We start from the raw sequence: 14,915 nt of genomic DNA, 5'->3' as shown, positions 1-14,915 counted from the left end.
GCTATTCCGGAGTTGTCTCATAACTGTTGCAGAAACATTTTGCAATATTTATGAGATGCTTTCATCCGTCAGATGAAATACTTCTGAAATATTTCTGAAATGTTTTCGCGCTGTATGGGTAGCAATTAATAATGCTCACCTATTGCTTCTTTTCAAAGTCTCCAAAAATAATTCCCGGTTACTCGGGCTCGGCGTGATGACACCGTGCGGCGAAAATTCTTCTCCTTTCGTTACGCGTTCGCCAACTCGAGGGAACGAATGTGAGCGAAAATGAATTCGTGAAAGTGTCGCGAATCACACCAGAAGCAGAAGTAGGGAAGAAGTTCCTCGATAACGTGATCAATTGGCCCGATTGGTCGATTATTTAATAATCTCAGCTACGGTAGATCGTCGGTGGTTTCGCAAAGTGTCGAAAGCGCGTCCTCGCCGGCCACAAAATCCACCTCGTGCACGTCGACATCACAGACGAATTGCTATATCCTTCCTTCCGTTTCCCTTTCTTTTCTCTTTCTCTCTCTCTCTTGCTCCAGAATTTCGCGATGTCCGCGTCTCCACGCAGGATGGATCAACTTCCCCTGATCGATGATCGTTTCGAAACGCACTCGCGTAACTCTCGACTGATCACCTTTCGTACGAGATCACGCGCGGTTCGAACCGATCGCGAGACGAGGCGAGCATCGAAACGCACCTCTCCCCTCTGCCAATTTAACCGAATTGCCGCGAATGACGCGCACGCATGCGCGCAACTTTTTCAAACGGACACCTTTTTCGCGCGCGATCGACGCCCTCCCTCGATGGCCGTTCGGAGTTTCGGAGTTGTCTCAATCTCGAGCCCGATCTCGATCGCGCGGAAACATCCGTTTCACGCTGTCGCAATGTCGTTTTTTTAACGATATTTAAGTATTCGCGGAGCGATCTGTTTAATAAATAAGTGTGTATGGGAGTATACGGGAGTATCGGAGCGTTCACTATCTCGATCGTGCCGTTGCAGTTCGCGTTGCGAGCGCGTGCTTCTCGTCCATCCTCGGTCGCTTACGTGTCGTTTCTCACTCGGTCCCCTTATTTTGACACTGCACTTTTGCACTTACTGGGTCCTCCGATCTCCATGAGGCCCGGTTAAGCGTGGAGGAAGAGTGCGCCGCGGAGGAGAAGTCCGTTACGACCGACGCGAGGCTCGAGACTGAACGGCCGTTCGGCTCGCGGCGCCGCACTTCGTGCTTCCTCGTGGGACGTCCACGAGTGAGAGAGAGAAAGAGAAACGATCACATTGAACAGAGAAGAGATTCCGCGTGAGAGAGAAAGAGAGAGAGAGTAAAGCCGCCTACGTGACGAGGGAAAGAGAAACAATGATATAAACTGCGGTTTGAGTCCTGGGAGAAAAAGAAACGGCGAGATCGAGGTGATCGAGGGCGGGTGGGCGCGATGTAGATGGTGGTACAAGAAGGAGTTCTGCACGAGAGTCGCTTTTCAAAGGAAGAAAAAGAGAGGAGACGCGAGGCAAAAGGAGATAGCGAAAAGGACAGAAAGAGAGTTGTACTCGCGAGCGATGTGTAAAAGACGAAGATAGAGTCTTGATAAGATAGAGATGGTAGACGTGTGATGAGACGTAAGAAAAAGAGAAAGGAGGAAGGTCGCGTCCCTCTCTTTCTCGTTCGATTAGCGGACGTCACGCGGGTACGATCGCGCGAAAGATGCTGCAGGCACGGGAGGATGTGGGAGAGTAAAGAACGTGCGAAAGGGATGTACATACGAGAAGGAGGAAGACGGAATGAGTTTACGTCATCGTCTGAATTGGTCGTGCTGTCATCGTCGCGCGCGATGGTACCCTTCGGGGTGGAGAAAATATTGTTCCTTTGACACCAGACAAAATGATTCACGATATATCGTATTTTAATTACAATATCTTAATTACGAATCCAGATCAATTTTGCAATATACGATGAGCAACAATAAACTGTTAAAAAATTAATTTTATTATGTTAATAGTTACATAATCGTAATATATTTTAATAAACAAAACCTTAGTTTTTAAAATTCAATTCTTCGTACGCGATATTTTTGCCATCTATACTTCATTTAATTATGTTTAGTACAATATTTGAAAAATAGAGTTGAGGAAATATTATGATTAAAAGGAAAAGATAAAAGTGTGATAAGGATAAGGAGTCACTCGAATCTCTAAAACTAACTTTTTTTATTCGCGCTGCCACTTTATACTCATTCTTATTGTATCCAATGTGATTTAAATTACCTCCATCTCATCAGCCACTCATTTTATCCCTAACTACATATATGTGTGTATATATATATACTACAAACAATCTCACGTACAAAAATAATTATAACAACAATAAGAGATGGTAAACAACAAAGATTCAGTAACATATAATTCACATTCATGAAGAGTAATAATACACTTATTTCTTTACGTACGGATCGCGTGTATGCAAAAGGTGTTTTAAATCTTATGGTCCTGCATTCCGTTGCTTATACATATCAAAAGGGATTCCTACGTTTCGGTACTTTGCTTACGTAAAATGATATTCCCAGTACGTAAAAATTGTTCTGGACGTGCGACACATACGTGTGTGTGTGTGTGTCGTAACAGAAAACAATTATGTAAAACTATCGGCGAAACCCGAAATAGAATGCACAGACACGTATGCTCAGAATGATGATTTTACATATAAAAAGTTTCCTTAAAGTATGTATTACAACCTTAAGTGAATATGATATCGATATAGCAACGATTCTCTATATAATCTTCAATGCGATATTTCTGAAAATTGAACAAAGTTCTTTCCAAAGGGATTATACCTGCGACAATTTAATCAATGAGATATTTTAATCGTGAAACCTGCGACTTCTGCATTAAGCTCCATTATTTCAACTACTATTCTTCGATCTTCTCGATCATAATCGAGAGAAGTTATTGACCTTTTTTTCGATTAATTACCTTCGATTTGCTTTATATAATGTCTTAAAATATTTACTTTCACTTATTTAATTATACAAAATAATCGTTAGCATGCGCACCGTTCGCAAACAAAACAGAACAATAATAATAATAATAATAATAATAATAAAACAATTAACGTGACATTTTCAATAAACGCACCACGATCGTAATCACAATATCATTGTAGCAACTTGTATAATCATCTTTTCATCGTGTTAAGTATCGAAAGTCGTACACGCAATTCGACGTACTTAGCAGCAATGTAGCGATATGAGTTTCGCAACAGTATTCTTTACATCGCGCTTTTATGACATCCAATGCGTCTGTTTTTAATAATGGCGTAACTTCGCGTGCCTCTTTGACTTGGTGAACACCGGTTGCTTAACAGTATCACAACATGGACCTTCAAACACGTAATACAGCGATATTAGGAGAACTCTACTAGAATACATTGGATAAATATATGTGTATATATGTATATATAAGTCATATGGCGCATATCATAGTACTGTACATATTTTCACCATGGAAACATTAAAGGAAGTGTAAGTAAAAAGGCACTATTTCTGGGTATGGGAAAGAATCAGCTTCTTTAGGCCTCCCTGATTTCTATCAAAGTCCCTCATCATCACATCACAGACCTCGCATTGACAGAAGTTACGCCGCTGCGAACGTGTCACCCTCATTTCATTATACCTTGTATACTTGTAAAGTCTTGATCCATTATTCATTCATCATGGAACATACCGATTTTTTTTCTTTTCTTTTTTATCAAAGTAAATCATAAATAGCCAGTTCTTAAATTCAACATGCGCAAGCATATTCAACAGTACGATGGAAGCATAAATGATTGTTACTTATACTTTATAAACTAGAATGGAATTCATTATATGCTACAAAATGATGGAATTTCATCTTATTATCGCATACAGTTGACTAGTCATTGGGAAAATTATTACTTGGCAAGTGGATGTTCAATTGTTCCGCGCACACTTTCAACGTGCCATGGTTTTTTTAGTCACAATGAATATCAGCTTGCCCCGTATAATCGCGTTATGTAAAAACACCGGTGTTGCATTTATATTGACTCCCGAGGATGACATCGATTTACAACAATCATTCCATTAAACGGGTGTTTCGTGATCAGTCTCTTCGATTCTTCCCAATCTCCAAGCATTTGGATCCCCTGCCGCTGTAAATTAACGCAGTAGTATTTTAAATAACTAAGACAATATCTTACTGTAATATAAAAATCAGAGTTTTAAATAAATTGTATCACGATTTACACGTGTGCTCTATTACAGTCGTACCTACTGACTATACACAAGTTATAAAGTTCGCATGACATATATCTTTTAAATCAATATCTTGCACGTAAGTGGAAACGTGTCTCTATAAAAATATTCTACTCAGCCGTGAAATTAAAGGAATTCCAAAGAAAGACATGCAAGAATCTAAATATCTATAAATATAAATGAAACATAAATTTATCTTTGGATTATACACTACTTATGAATTTTCGATATAAAACATGCTGTTCTAAAACTATTATACTCTATACATCCCACTTCTAAATGCTACTTTTCGTATACTTCAATTATGTGCGATAAAAATTTTCGAAACCATACGGAACTCACCTCGATATAATACCCAGAAAAAAACAGTGAACGATTCTGTGACATTTGTGTAATGTATACGCATCCATTGCAGGAACATAACATGTACACCACATACGGATTTTGTGCTAGAGCATTGCACAATCGGCAGGCAAGAATTTTACAGCGAAGTCTGAACGTTGCACGACATAGGGTGTGGGGAAAATGTACAGGATGGTACACGTGGGCGATTCGTATGGTGTAAAGTATTGTTCAGCACTTCTTGATTCGTGTACAGCAGCGGCATTCTCTCTTCTATTTCCGAAACGAAATCGACGTCGATGCAAAATTATAAAAAAAGGGGTGCACATAAATAAATATAAGATTTATAACACATTTTTATCGCTACTTCCTGACGCAATCAAAAAATAAAAATAAAAAAACGACAAAGGTTGTATTACTTTGAAATGGAAAATATCATGATATGTTGTAAAAACATATTATGAATTAATAGTATATTCTGTAAGATATCAGTCACAACTCTTTTAGTTAACTTTCTTGAAATGCAGTGATTCATTTTGATATATTGGTGCAAAACTTTCAATAGCATAACAAAAACTAAAAATACGTATATGTGCATATCATAAATAAAATCATACTTGCAGAGATCGTGTTGAGAATTAAAAGGAATATTACAAGTTAATTAAATTGTAAAAATTAAAAAACCACACGCGGGACATGCACATGCCTGAGTTCGGGAAAAATGTGCATTTTGCTAATTAGAGATTGCTGATAAAAAAAATAATAAAATAATGAAACGTTATACAGAGGGTACAGTTTCTTCTTTTAAGAAAAAAAATATAGTGTGTACTACAATATGTTAAAAGATACTGTGATAAACGTAATTCAAAGTAATACAAGAAGGAAAGAGATAAAATTTTATGATACACATTTTCGGCTAAATTCCTGGATATTAAGTAGAATAGGAATCATAAATGCAGCACAAATACATACCTTGAAGTTGACGACTGATGAGAGCAGTAATGCCTTGACTGTCACCAGTCTTTTTTACAACAAAAAGTTTCGTATCAGCGTCGTTTTCTAAGGCTCCAATTCCACCTAGACCAATTATCTGTCCATTCTGTTGATGATGACTGCTCGCAGCCATCGTTTCGCTCACCTGCAAAAACATGTAGCGAAGCGCATTCAATCAACTTCTTTGCTGGACTTGAGACTTGGACTTTAACTTAACGAGCAATATGTACACAAACATTGTACCTGCATCAATTTTTTAACTACGTCTCTGCCGAGAATGTGATCAAACACTGCCTGCAGGAATTGATCGCTAATTATGCTTAATTTTAGTTTGTCCCTATGCCATAATAATATCCTTGACTCTTCCATAGCTGTTATTGATACCTAAAGAAAAAATATAATTTGAAGTGTGCACGTGTACTTGTTTGTACGTATGTATTGTGAATTCGCTTATTGGAATTACTCTTGATAAGCCTGATAAAAGAATCGCCGATATAAGAAATCGATGATAAAGATATACAACGCATTTGATAAAGATTTTTACCTGGAAGTACTCGTCTGTCGAGACGCCAAACCATTCCGGGGAATCCAGGAACTGATGTGGGAAGACAATATGCAATGCTCTCCCATTTTGTGAGACAACTAGCCTGAAAAGAATAAAAGTACTATGTATAAAATACTAATATATATTTATGCAATCTATATACATAAAACAAATATATAGAACTTTTGTAACGATGAATATATCCCGAAAAAACTTCAATAAGGTGCATTCTTACTTTCCTGACAGCACCAACGATAATGAATCGACTTTGGTCACTTTTTCTTGTGCATAAACTTCTTGATATTTTAACTGACGAATGACCTTCATGCAATTTAATACTCTTCTGAATTGATGACGGGACACCCGCAATGGCTGGAATACTGCAACGTATACCTAAATAAAAGGAGATGGCGATAAAACAAATTTCTTAGCTAGCTACTTTGAATATGAGGATAAATCAATACATCAAGGGCTTTGAACAGAACTTCATCTGCATTGTTGGGCTATATTGTTATACGATATGTATCACTAATTACTTGCTAATATTTAAGGATAGATTTCGCTACGTCCAAGATAGAATAGATAGCAGTTGATCTCAGCCACTAAATCTCATAACACACCACTCGATTTCGATAAAAACCAAATGAATATATCACTGATAAGACATATTTGTAATAATAGTGCAAAAATAAATAAATAAGAAACCTTTGTGTATGATACAAACGCTGCAGCCAAACAAAAAGCAAATTACAAAGAGATCGTCGTATTGCTAACTATACTACACACACTTCTCAAATTTCTAATATATATCCATTCGTAAGGTATACGAGACAGTAATTCTGCGAAATATATAGATAAATAAAAATTTATAAAACAAATTCCATATTTTAAATAAACTAGATTAACGACACACATTTATATCGCATTTCAATGAGATTTGACTTTTTTCTCTATAAAGTTTGTAAATTATATTAATAATTATCGATATATAATATTATCAATAACAATTTATATACTCTATATCTATACAAATAAAAAATAAATAAACATGCAATTTGCAATAGATTACTTTATGAGAACTATAAGTATGTTTCTCTGCTATCGAATTGTTCAATATATATGAAACAAGTAAACTAGATTATTAAGAAAATTATGCATGATTACTTTTGAAGATGTAGGAATAATAGAATCTTGAAAGGATGTTAAGATATTACTCCCTGAAATCATTGTCTTCTACTTGATCTTCGATCTCTTACCTCTTCGATTTCCCTTGTAAACTTGATAGGCCTGAGCTTGTAAAGAAGCGTGCATACATGGACGAAGTTGATGGCAACAAAGAGAGCATTCCAGAGAGCAGCGTCCAGCCAGCAAGCTATTGTCCAGCCCCACAAAGCAAGAAAGGCACAGCCCACGAGTAGAGTGCACCTTAAATAGAGTACACCATGTATGCCGCTCGGTGCAAGGTGTGACAATAGGAAGAAGGCATTTGCGAGTTGAAAGTAGATGTGGTTCACGTAAATTCCTTGATAGGGTTGGCAGGTAAGAGCTCCGTACAGAAAGGTTGGAGGCACTATCGGCGAATGAGGATAACCGGATCCATGGCTGACCACTGACAGTCCAGTACCTACACAGACACGAGAGCAACACATTTCGGGCGATCGAATGGCGTACGGTCGTCACGACTTGAGAAAATCATCATCCTTCGGTTCGCGCGAGTTTTCAAATGCGAGGATTTGTCAAATGTACCCTCTCTATTGTCAGTGGTCACATTCCTGCATTCGTCGTTCTCGTGGTGTGCCGACGCTGGTGTCGGTACCGACGATACCTCCGACGTGACGGTACTATGGGGGACATTGGACGCCGCCGCATTCGCTAGACTGACATCGATGGTGATGGAGCTCCAGTACAGAAGCGCGATGAATGAGACGGAGGTACCCAAGCCTACTCGGCTTCCTATCGGGTCGAAGCAGATCCACATCCCCGCATTACCACCAAGCTGGACCAATTTCGTTTCTTTAATCACATTTAAATCATTTCCTTCAATAATCACACTTTTTTTCCAAAATTGATGTAACTATCATAATCAAATTTACATAGTGAAATAATACTTATTATTTTATCAATATTAATGATGCGGATTAATTAGGTCGCTTCGCGATTTTGCACTATCACAATCTTACGACTTAAATATTGTATTAATGTGTATTAGACTACTCTAGTAATGATTACATTCCATACTTATTCATAAATGATGTAAAAGTGAATGCTCTGTGCCATTTGTGAATAGCAGTCACTGCTCACATTTCTATATTATTCTCAGCTAAAATTGGAACTGGACGACGAGCACCATTTCACAGACTTCAGGTCGAGGAAGGGTATTTGCATTACCAGCAGCTGTGGGAAGACAACGTTAATATCTGCAATGCAAATAAGCAGGCATTTCATTATATTGAATGTAAAACTAACTAAGAGGATTAAACGCGTTGCACGCTCGAGTTATAAAATTATTGCTTCTAATTACCACCGAGCTTCTCTTTCAATTACCTCTTTATCACTATTCAAACAATGAGTGAGAGATAAGACTGTTCCCCCTTAATGAAAAGAATCTTTATGGTTGTTTTCAACAGAAGCGGTCATTAATCAGTAAAGGATAACTAGTGTAACTGATATACTAGACAGCCTAAGGAATACAAATTTATTATCCAGTTTCTTAAACCTTTCCAAAAGCCTTCAATTTGTGACTTACATATCAGAAATTATCAATATCACAGGCGTAGATGAAATTAATGCTGAAACAAGTTCGCAAACAAGACAAAAGACTTATTCATACAATGTATCATACATATATATACACACGTGTACGTACAAGGAGACATTGCAATTTTGCAATATGTGTGACAGCAATTTCGTAATGCTAAAGAGCACGTTAGAGAGATATACAGGCGTGCATTTATACCTGTTCTTATGAATCATCGTGGGAATAATTTAATCCAGTTTCCACGATCCCGTTCCCACGTTTCGAAACATACATGTACGCGATACATGTATGCATAAGTATCTTTTGACCTGCCATTTTACATTCGACTTGTAGACTTCTTGCTCGCCGATATCTCTCGGACGGATCGCGAACAAACGAAATTCGCTTCGCTCGTTCGGCTTCGGGATCGGCGCCGTCTCGGCACGAATTTCCGCGTGCGAACGATGACGCGCGGTGAAACGGCCCGGAAAAAACTCGGCTCGGTCGCAATGCACGTTCGTTGTCGGAAAACAAATAGGAGACGACGGTCCGGATCACTCTTGCCGGATTCTCGCGTCGCGTCGACGCTCGTGATCGATGTCGTGCGACGCGCGTTATCAAGCACCCCTTTTGGAATCAATAAATAACTCACTCATGGAAAATTGGTGACGATGGGGGCGTACGTAAGGCATACAGATGAGAGGGCAAACGGTGGTGCGACGGTCGTCGTACGTGTGGAAAGGGAATCGCCGTGCCTGCTGTGGCCGGCCGTAGTCGCGGGCGCGCGCACTACGTGTTCGATGAGGCAAAAGCCGAAGTCGCCGAAGCCGCTGCTGCAACCGCGCGCCGCACTGTTCTCCCACGCACTCACCCGCTCTCGCTCGTAACGGAAACTGACGGATACGTCAAATTAGCGCGGCCGCCGTTGCGAGCGACGTTTGACCAGGAGTGGGGGGAAAGCGAGCGAAGGAGATGGAGGAAGTGAAGGAAGGACAGGGATGCAGTGAAGTTTCGAGTCGAAATAGGCCGCTCGAAGGGTGGCGCAAAGGCATGGTCGAGAAACTTTTGAGTGATAGAGATTACCGTAAACGTTTGAATATTTGTTATTTAACAAATATTTGTCTAATAATTTCTTATTTAAGAGTCATTAAATATGTAATAAAATTTGAACTTTAGACTTTAGACCGGAGTATGTATACAGCTATTGCTGGGAAAAATTAATGTAAAAATGTGAAAATATAAAAAGATTCTACATTTTTTCAGTGAATTTCAAACACGAGGTTCAAGTGTTTGTACATATTTTATAGTGCATTGCGTAGTGAGAATTACAGAAGCGACTAAACTTACTAAGAAATCCTTATTGGCCACAGCCTAGTGAATTTGGTCATTTTGACATGCGTCATTTCTATAAGAGTCACTAGTGTTTAGGTTGGTTTAGGTTTTCTGCTTGCATCCATTTGCAGACGCACGTGTTTACCGTCGCGCGTGGTTTAGCTTTTCATAAGTGACTGATAAATAGATCCCGATTTATTTAAAACAATAAATTTATTCTCTCTCTCTGAATATCAGATATAACAATGAGCAGAGTTAATCTCAAAGAAGCGTAAATATTATTTTATACTACTATATTATAATCTTATTCGTATTTCAATTTTCGTTGATAGTATAATAGTTATATTCACAATTACATATTTTTATAATTATATTTATTTTATATTTAATAAAATATATGTTACATATTTGCAGTTTCGAAGTAGAAAGCAAACATGGAGCGTTTTATACCGGTGGAGATATACAGGTTAGTTTTTAATCACATCATGTTCACTTGCTTTCCTTGAGCATGTTATACAATATCTTTTCATTACAGTGGAGTGCAGACGGAGAATACTTATTCTGTCAAAGAAATAATACTGTCTCTGTACTATCGCTAAGCAAAGGCTCTGTAATATCATCGTTAGGTGAAGTGGATAGTAACGTAGAAACGGATACAATAAATTGTTTTACTCTTATTGACGATGACAATATAATCTCCCATCACAAAAGTGGATTATTCAAATCATGGGATTGGAAAGGTGATTGTTTGCATTTTTAATCATAAATTTATAATTGATGTATAGTGAATATATTTTTTAGTCTGAATATAACATTTATAATTATTTATATTCTCATCTTTATCTTCTTGTTTATACCTATTGTAGCTAATAAATTGACAAAATTATGGAAATCGATCCATAAAGGACCTGTAGTTCAAATAGTTCATTCAGGAAATTTACTGGCATCTGGTGGCAGTGATGGTTCTATCAGGTTATGGAACTTGCAGCATCACGCTTGCACACATAATCTCAAAGGAGTGCAAGGAGTAATTAGGTAATTATTTATAAGCTAAGACGTTTTATCTCAAGATATTAATTGAAGCTGCCTCTAATATTTTTACTTTTATTTACAGTACATTGAAATTTCATCCAGATACTGAGAAGAAACTTATTTTTGGTGCTGGCGATGACACAAAGATTCATGGTTGGGATACCGTTACTGGCCAAGAAAAAGTTACTCTCTCTGGACACTTTAGTAAAGTTACATCGCTTAACTTTCACGAAAATGGAAATTACTTGATTAGGTGAGATGAAAAACTTTTTTTAAAACCTTTTTTTCTTTTTCATGTAGTATCGTATTTTCAATTCTTCATATATAAATTTTTTGACATATTATTTTGTAATTGAATTATTTTATATATATATAAATCTATTATTAATCTGGAATGTTAAGTAAGATTACAAAGCTAATAATTACGTATATGCAAAGTTCGGGGAGAGACAGAGTACTGATCTTGTGGGACATCCCATCTGGAACATCGGTACGCGTTCTGCCAGTCTACGAAGGAATAGAAGGAGCGTTCATGATATCTGTTAATAATTTACCAGCGTTTGTCAATGTTCGTAAAAAGGATGGTGTATACGTTGCCTCGGCTGGTGAGAAAGGTATGTGGATACAACTGAATCGCGATATCATCGAGATTCCTACGTAGCGTAAGGACGCGTGATTTAACGTACGAATTTTTCAGGTACCGTCAAAATCTGGGAAATGAAGACAGGCAGGCAGATCTACGAGCAAGACAACTCCTTGGTTCCACCGGCTAAAGAAGAGGGAAGTTTATCGATCACATATTTACTCTACAACAGCACCCATAACGCCTTTGCGGTGGTATCCGTCGATCACAACATCATCATTTATTCATTAGAGTTGTTCGAGTGCAGAAAGCAGGTTGGTACATGCAAGAATAATTTCGCATGGATTATGAAATATCGTTACGTAGATGCTAACTGGTATTCGTGGCAGTTGGTGGGTTACAGTGACGAGATTTTGGACGTTGCGTATCTGGGAGCTAACGACAGTCACATCGCACTTGCGACCAACAGTTGCGACATAAAACTTTACGAAATCGCCACTATGAATTGTCAGTTGTTGTGCGGCCATACCGATAGCGTTCTGGCTCTCGCGACGAGCCCAGCGAATGTAAATCTGCTCGTGTCTTCATCCAAGGTACTTATTTATTAATGTAATTATCGTTTGTGTGTGATGTATTAATGTAAATTATTATAAACATAAAGATATATTTATGGGAGATAAAATGATAATTCATACTTTCGTAACACATAATTTTTATTTGTAGGACAACAGTGTTCGCGTATGGCTGCTGGACAAGAAAACATCAGGAATGTCTTGCATCGGACATGCTGTTCGACACACAGCACCTATCAGTTCTGTTGCTATATCTCAAATGTCGACCAAATTCTTTGCCACCGTCGCTCAAGATTCGTGCCTGAAGTTGTGGGAACTGTCGGACGACCTCGAGTCATGCGGTAAGTTCGAAAAGTGTGATTCCTTAAATAAAATAACAATGATATGTGATACTAACAACTCGACGTTTGCAGATCAAAAGTTACCGTTAAACTCGACGCACGTAACAGCGGCCCATGAACAAGAGATAAATTGCGTGACCATTTCACCGCGCGATAACTTTATCGCCACGGCATCACAGGACAAGACTGCTATGGTATCGCATCAAATAAACTTGCTTCTTCATATATAAATAATTGTAAAATTACGTTTTATAACACGATTGATATATCTATAGTTGTGGCGTGCCGATAATTTGCAATTACACGGTACGTTACGCGGTCATCGGAGAGGCGTGTGGTGCGTGCGGTTCTCGCCGGTCGATCAAGTGCTCTTAACGACGTCCGCCGATTGCACGTTGAGACTGTGGTCCGTGACGGAACTCAACTGTCTGAAGGTACGTAAACAGGATAATATCTCTGTTAAAAATTATTTCTTAATAGAGATTTTTTTATTAATCTCCGTTATTGTCGCAGACGTTCGAAGGGCACGAGTCCTCTGTTCTAAGAGGAGAATTTCTGTCTGGTGGCATGCAGCTGATCACGTCGGGCGGAGATGGTCTCCTAAAATTGTGGAACATTAAAACGTCCGAGTGCATGTCCACTTTGGACCAACACGAAAGTCACGTTTGGGCGCTTGCAGGTGAGTCCGTTATCCTTCTAAAACTATCTTGTCATTGAAATCGATGATGTCAAGCATACCAATGAAAACGGTTGTATAACAAATACATACGTATGTTTGTGTAGTTACCAAGGATCAACAACATATCATCAGTGGTGGTAGCGATTCATTGTTAATAATCTGGAAAGACGTAACGGAAGAGAGAAAAGCACGGATCACATTGGAAAAGGAGCAGCTTGCGCTCGAAGAGCAAAAACTGGCCAATTTACTGAAAGCTGATGAGCTTCAGGCCGCGTTACGATTGGCTCTAAAATTGGAGCGGCCGCTACAAGTCCTCAAGATTGTAGAAGGTACGATTGCTCAAGTTGAAAATAACAATATCATCATCAACGCCATAGTATTAATTTTTATTTTTATTCTGACAGCTATACTAAAGAGGGGAAACGATAATTTCGTAGAAATAATAAAGGAATTGAAACCAGTTCGCAAAGAGGCGTTACTAAGGTGTGCTGTTACATGGAACATGAATAGCCGAAATTCACACATCGCTCAGGTATGACTCGAAGTTTAATAATTCATACATGTAATAATTTATAGTAAGCGATTTTATTGATAAAAAGGGCTAATTAATAAAAACTTTGTCAAGAAATTAATTATTTTACAACAGTTAAGAGAAATATAATAGAGCAGTTACAGATTTAACGCGAATTCTGTAATTTGGAATTGGTGTAATAGAATTTACAAATTGATTGATTTAATTGGAATTACACAGCTTCTTTTAGTGGATTTTTTAAAATATTCGTGAAATTCAAAATGTATATAGCTATGTATGTGCAAAGCTTCTTATTCTCAATTGTTTTATTACTTTCAGATAGTTATCAATTCCTTAATAACAGAGATCGGTACACAGGAACTGCAGATGTCAGGTTTATCTTCCACTCTCGAAGCTATGCTACCTTACACCGACAGGCACTTCAAAAGGTTAACGAAACTTTTACAGGATCTCCACTTGTTAACGTATACTATTAATCGCATGAAACCCGACATCGTATCAATTGGTACTAAATGATAATATATACTGTGTATATATTATTGCATATTTTATTATATCATGATACGTAAACATGTGTAAATAAATTGTACAGATGATCTTACATTTAACTTTTATTTTATACAATTTTGTTCACTAAATTTACTAAACCATTACTGCAAGTTTTCTATGAAATTTTACGTATGTCGCTTTCGATCCTTTATAGTTTTCAATGTCAAATAGATTTTAATCTCGTGGTAAGTTGCACAATACGATACAATAGTACTAGACGAAAGTAAAGCTGTGTACTTGTCATGATAAAACTTACAAGTACACGTGGTAAGATAAGAATAATTTCATTACACAGAAACGTGAATCATGGACCAGTATGCCAGTAAGTTTGTAGCATCTTTTCACAACATAAGTAAACAATTACGCGTATTCTGGGAAAGAGCGACGAGCCATACGGCGATATCTCCGATGTTGAAGTCTCACAT

The 14,915-nt window shown here is 37.9% G+C and overlaps 3 protein-coding genes across 10 annotated transcripts in view; 1 reads left to right on the top strand and 2 right to left on the bottom strand.

The window, feature by feature from the left end:
• LOC105279563 overlaps positions 1–1,210 on the bottom strand; it is a 56,540-nt gene extending 55,330 nt beyond the window's left edge. The window contains exon 1 of the mRNA XM_011339422.3: positions 140–1,210. The gene's annotated coding sequence lies outside the window, so the exon portion shown is untranslated. The remainder of the gene's footprint in view (positions 1–139) is intronic.
• A 967-nt stretch (positions 1,211–2,177) lies between these two features.
• On the bottom strand, positions 2,178–9,674 carry LOC105279560 (blood vessel epicardial substance). Of its 8 annotated transcripts, XR_893965.3 has the most exons (12): positions 9,090–9,495; positions 8,880–8,922; positions 8,678–8,813; positions 8,372–8,550; positions 7,880–8,146; positions 7,390–7,757; positions 6,369–6,526; positions 6,134–6,236; positions 5,833–5,973; positions 5,569–5,734; positions 4,597–4,869; positions 2,178–4,151 (listed from the first exon to the last, which is right to left on the bottom strand). XR_893965.3 is itself a non-coding variant. In XM_011339421.3 (9 exons), exons 3-9 carry the CDS (start codon positions 8,109–8,111, stop codon positions 4,084–4,086), a joined length of 1,236 nt encoding a protein of 411 aa, XP_011337723.1. In that variant the 5' UTR covers positions 8,112–8,146; positions 8,372–8,550; positions 9,523–9,671; the 3' UTR covers positions 2,178–4,083. The 8 variants fall into 8 exon arrangements, 1 of the variants encoding a protein (XP_011337723.1); XR_893969.3 differs by lacking the exons at positions 8,678–8,813; positions 8,880–8,922; positions 9,090–9,495 and adding an exon at positions 9,523–9,674 and having other exon boundaries at positions 8,435–8,550; XR_893964.3 differs by lacking the exons at positions 8,678–8,813; positions 8,880–8,922; positions 9,090–9,495 and adding an exon at positions 9,523–9,673.
• Positions 9,675–9,896: 222 nt separating this feature from the next.
• On the top strand, positions 9,897–14,595 carry LOC105279558 (transducin beta-like protein 3). Its single transcript, XM_011339419.3, has 15 exons — positions 9,897–10,473; positions 10,617–10,668; positions 10,738–10,942; positions 11,069–11,237; positions 11,317–11,487; positions 11,673–11,848; positions 11,932–12,131; positions 12,207–12,410; positions 12,541–12,730; positions 12,803–12,924; positions 13,006–13,164; positions 13,244–13,409; positions 13,514–13,738; positions 13,814–13,941; positions 14,260–14,595. The coding sequence occupies exons 1-15, from the start codon at positions 10,448–10,450 to the stop codon at positions 14,455–14,457; spliced, it is 2,391 nt and encodes a 796-aa protein (XP_011337721.1). The 5' UTR covers positions 9,897–10,447; the 3' UTR covers positions 14,458–14,595.
• The last annotated feature ends 320 nt before the right edge of the window (positions 14,596–14,915 follow it).

The sequence above is a fragment of the Ooceraea biroi genome, chromosome 9, assembly GCF_003672135.1.
Source record: "Ooceraea biroi isolate clonal line C1 chromosome 9, Obir_v5.4, whole genome shotgun sequence".
Lineage (NCBI taxonomy): Eukaryota > Metazoa > Arthropoda > Insecta > Hymenoptera > Formicidae > Ooceraea > Ooceraea biroi.
The sequence above is the reverse complement of the archived record's forward strand: the minus strand, read 5'-3'. Positions and strand labels throughout refer to the sequence as shown.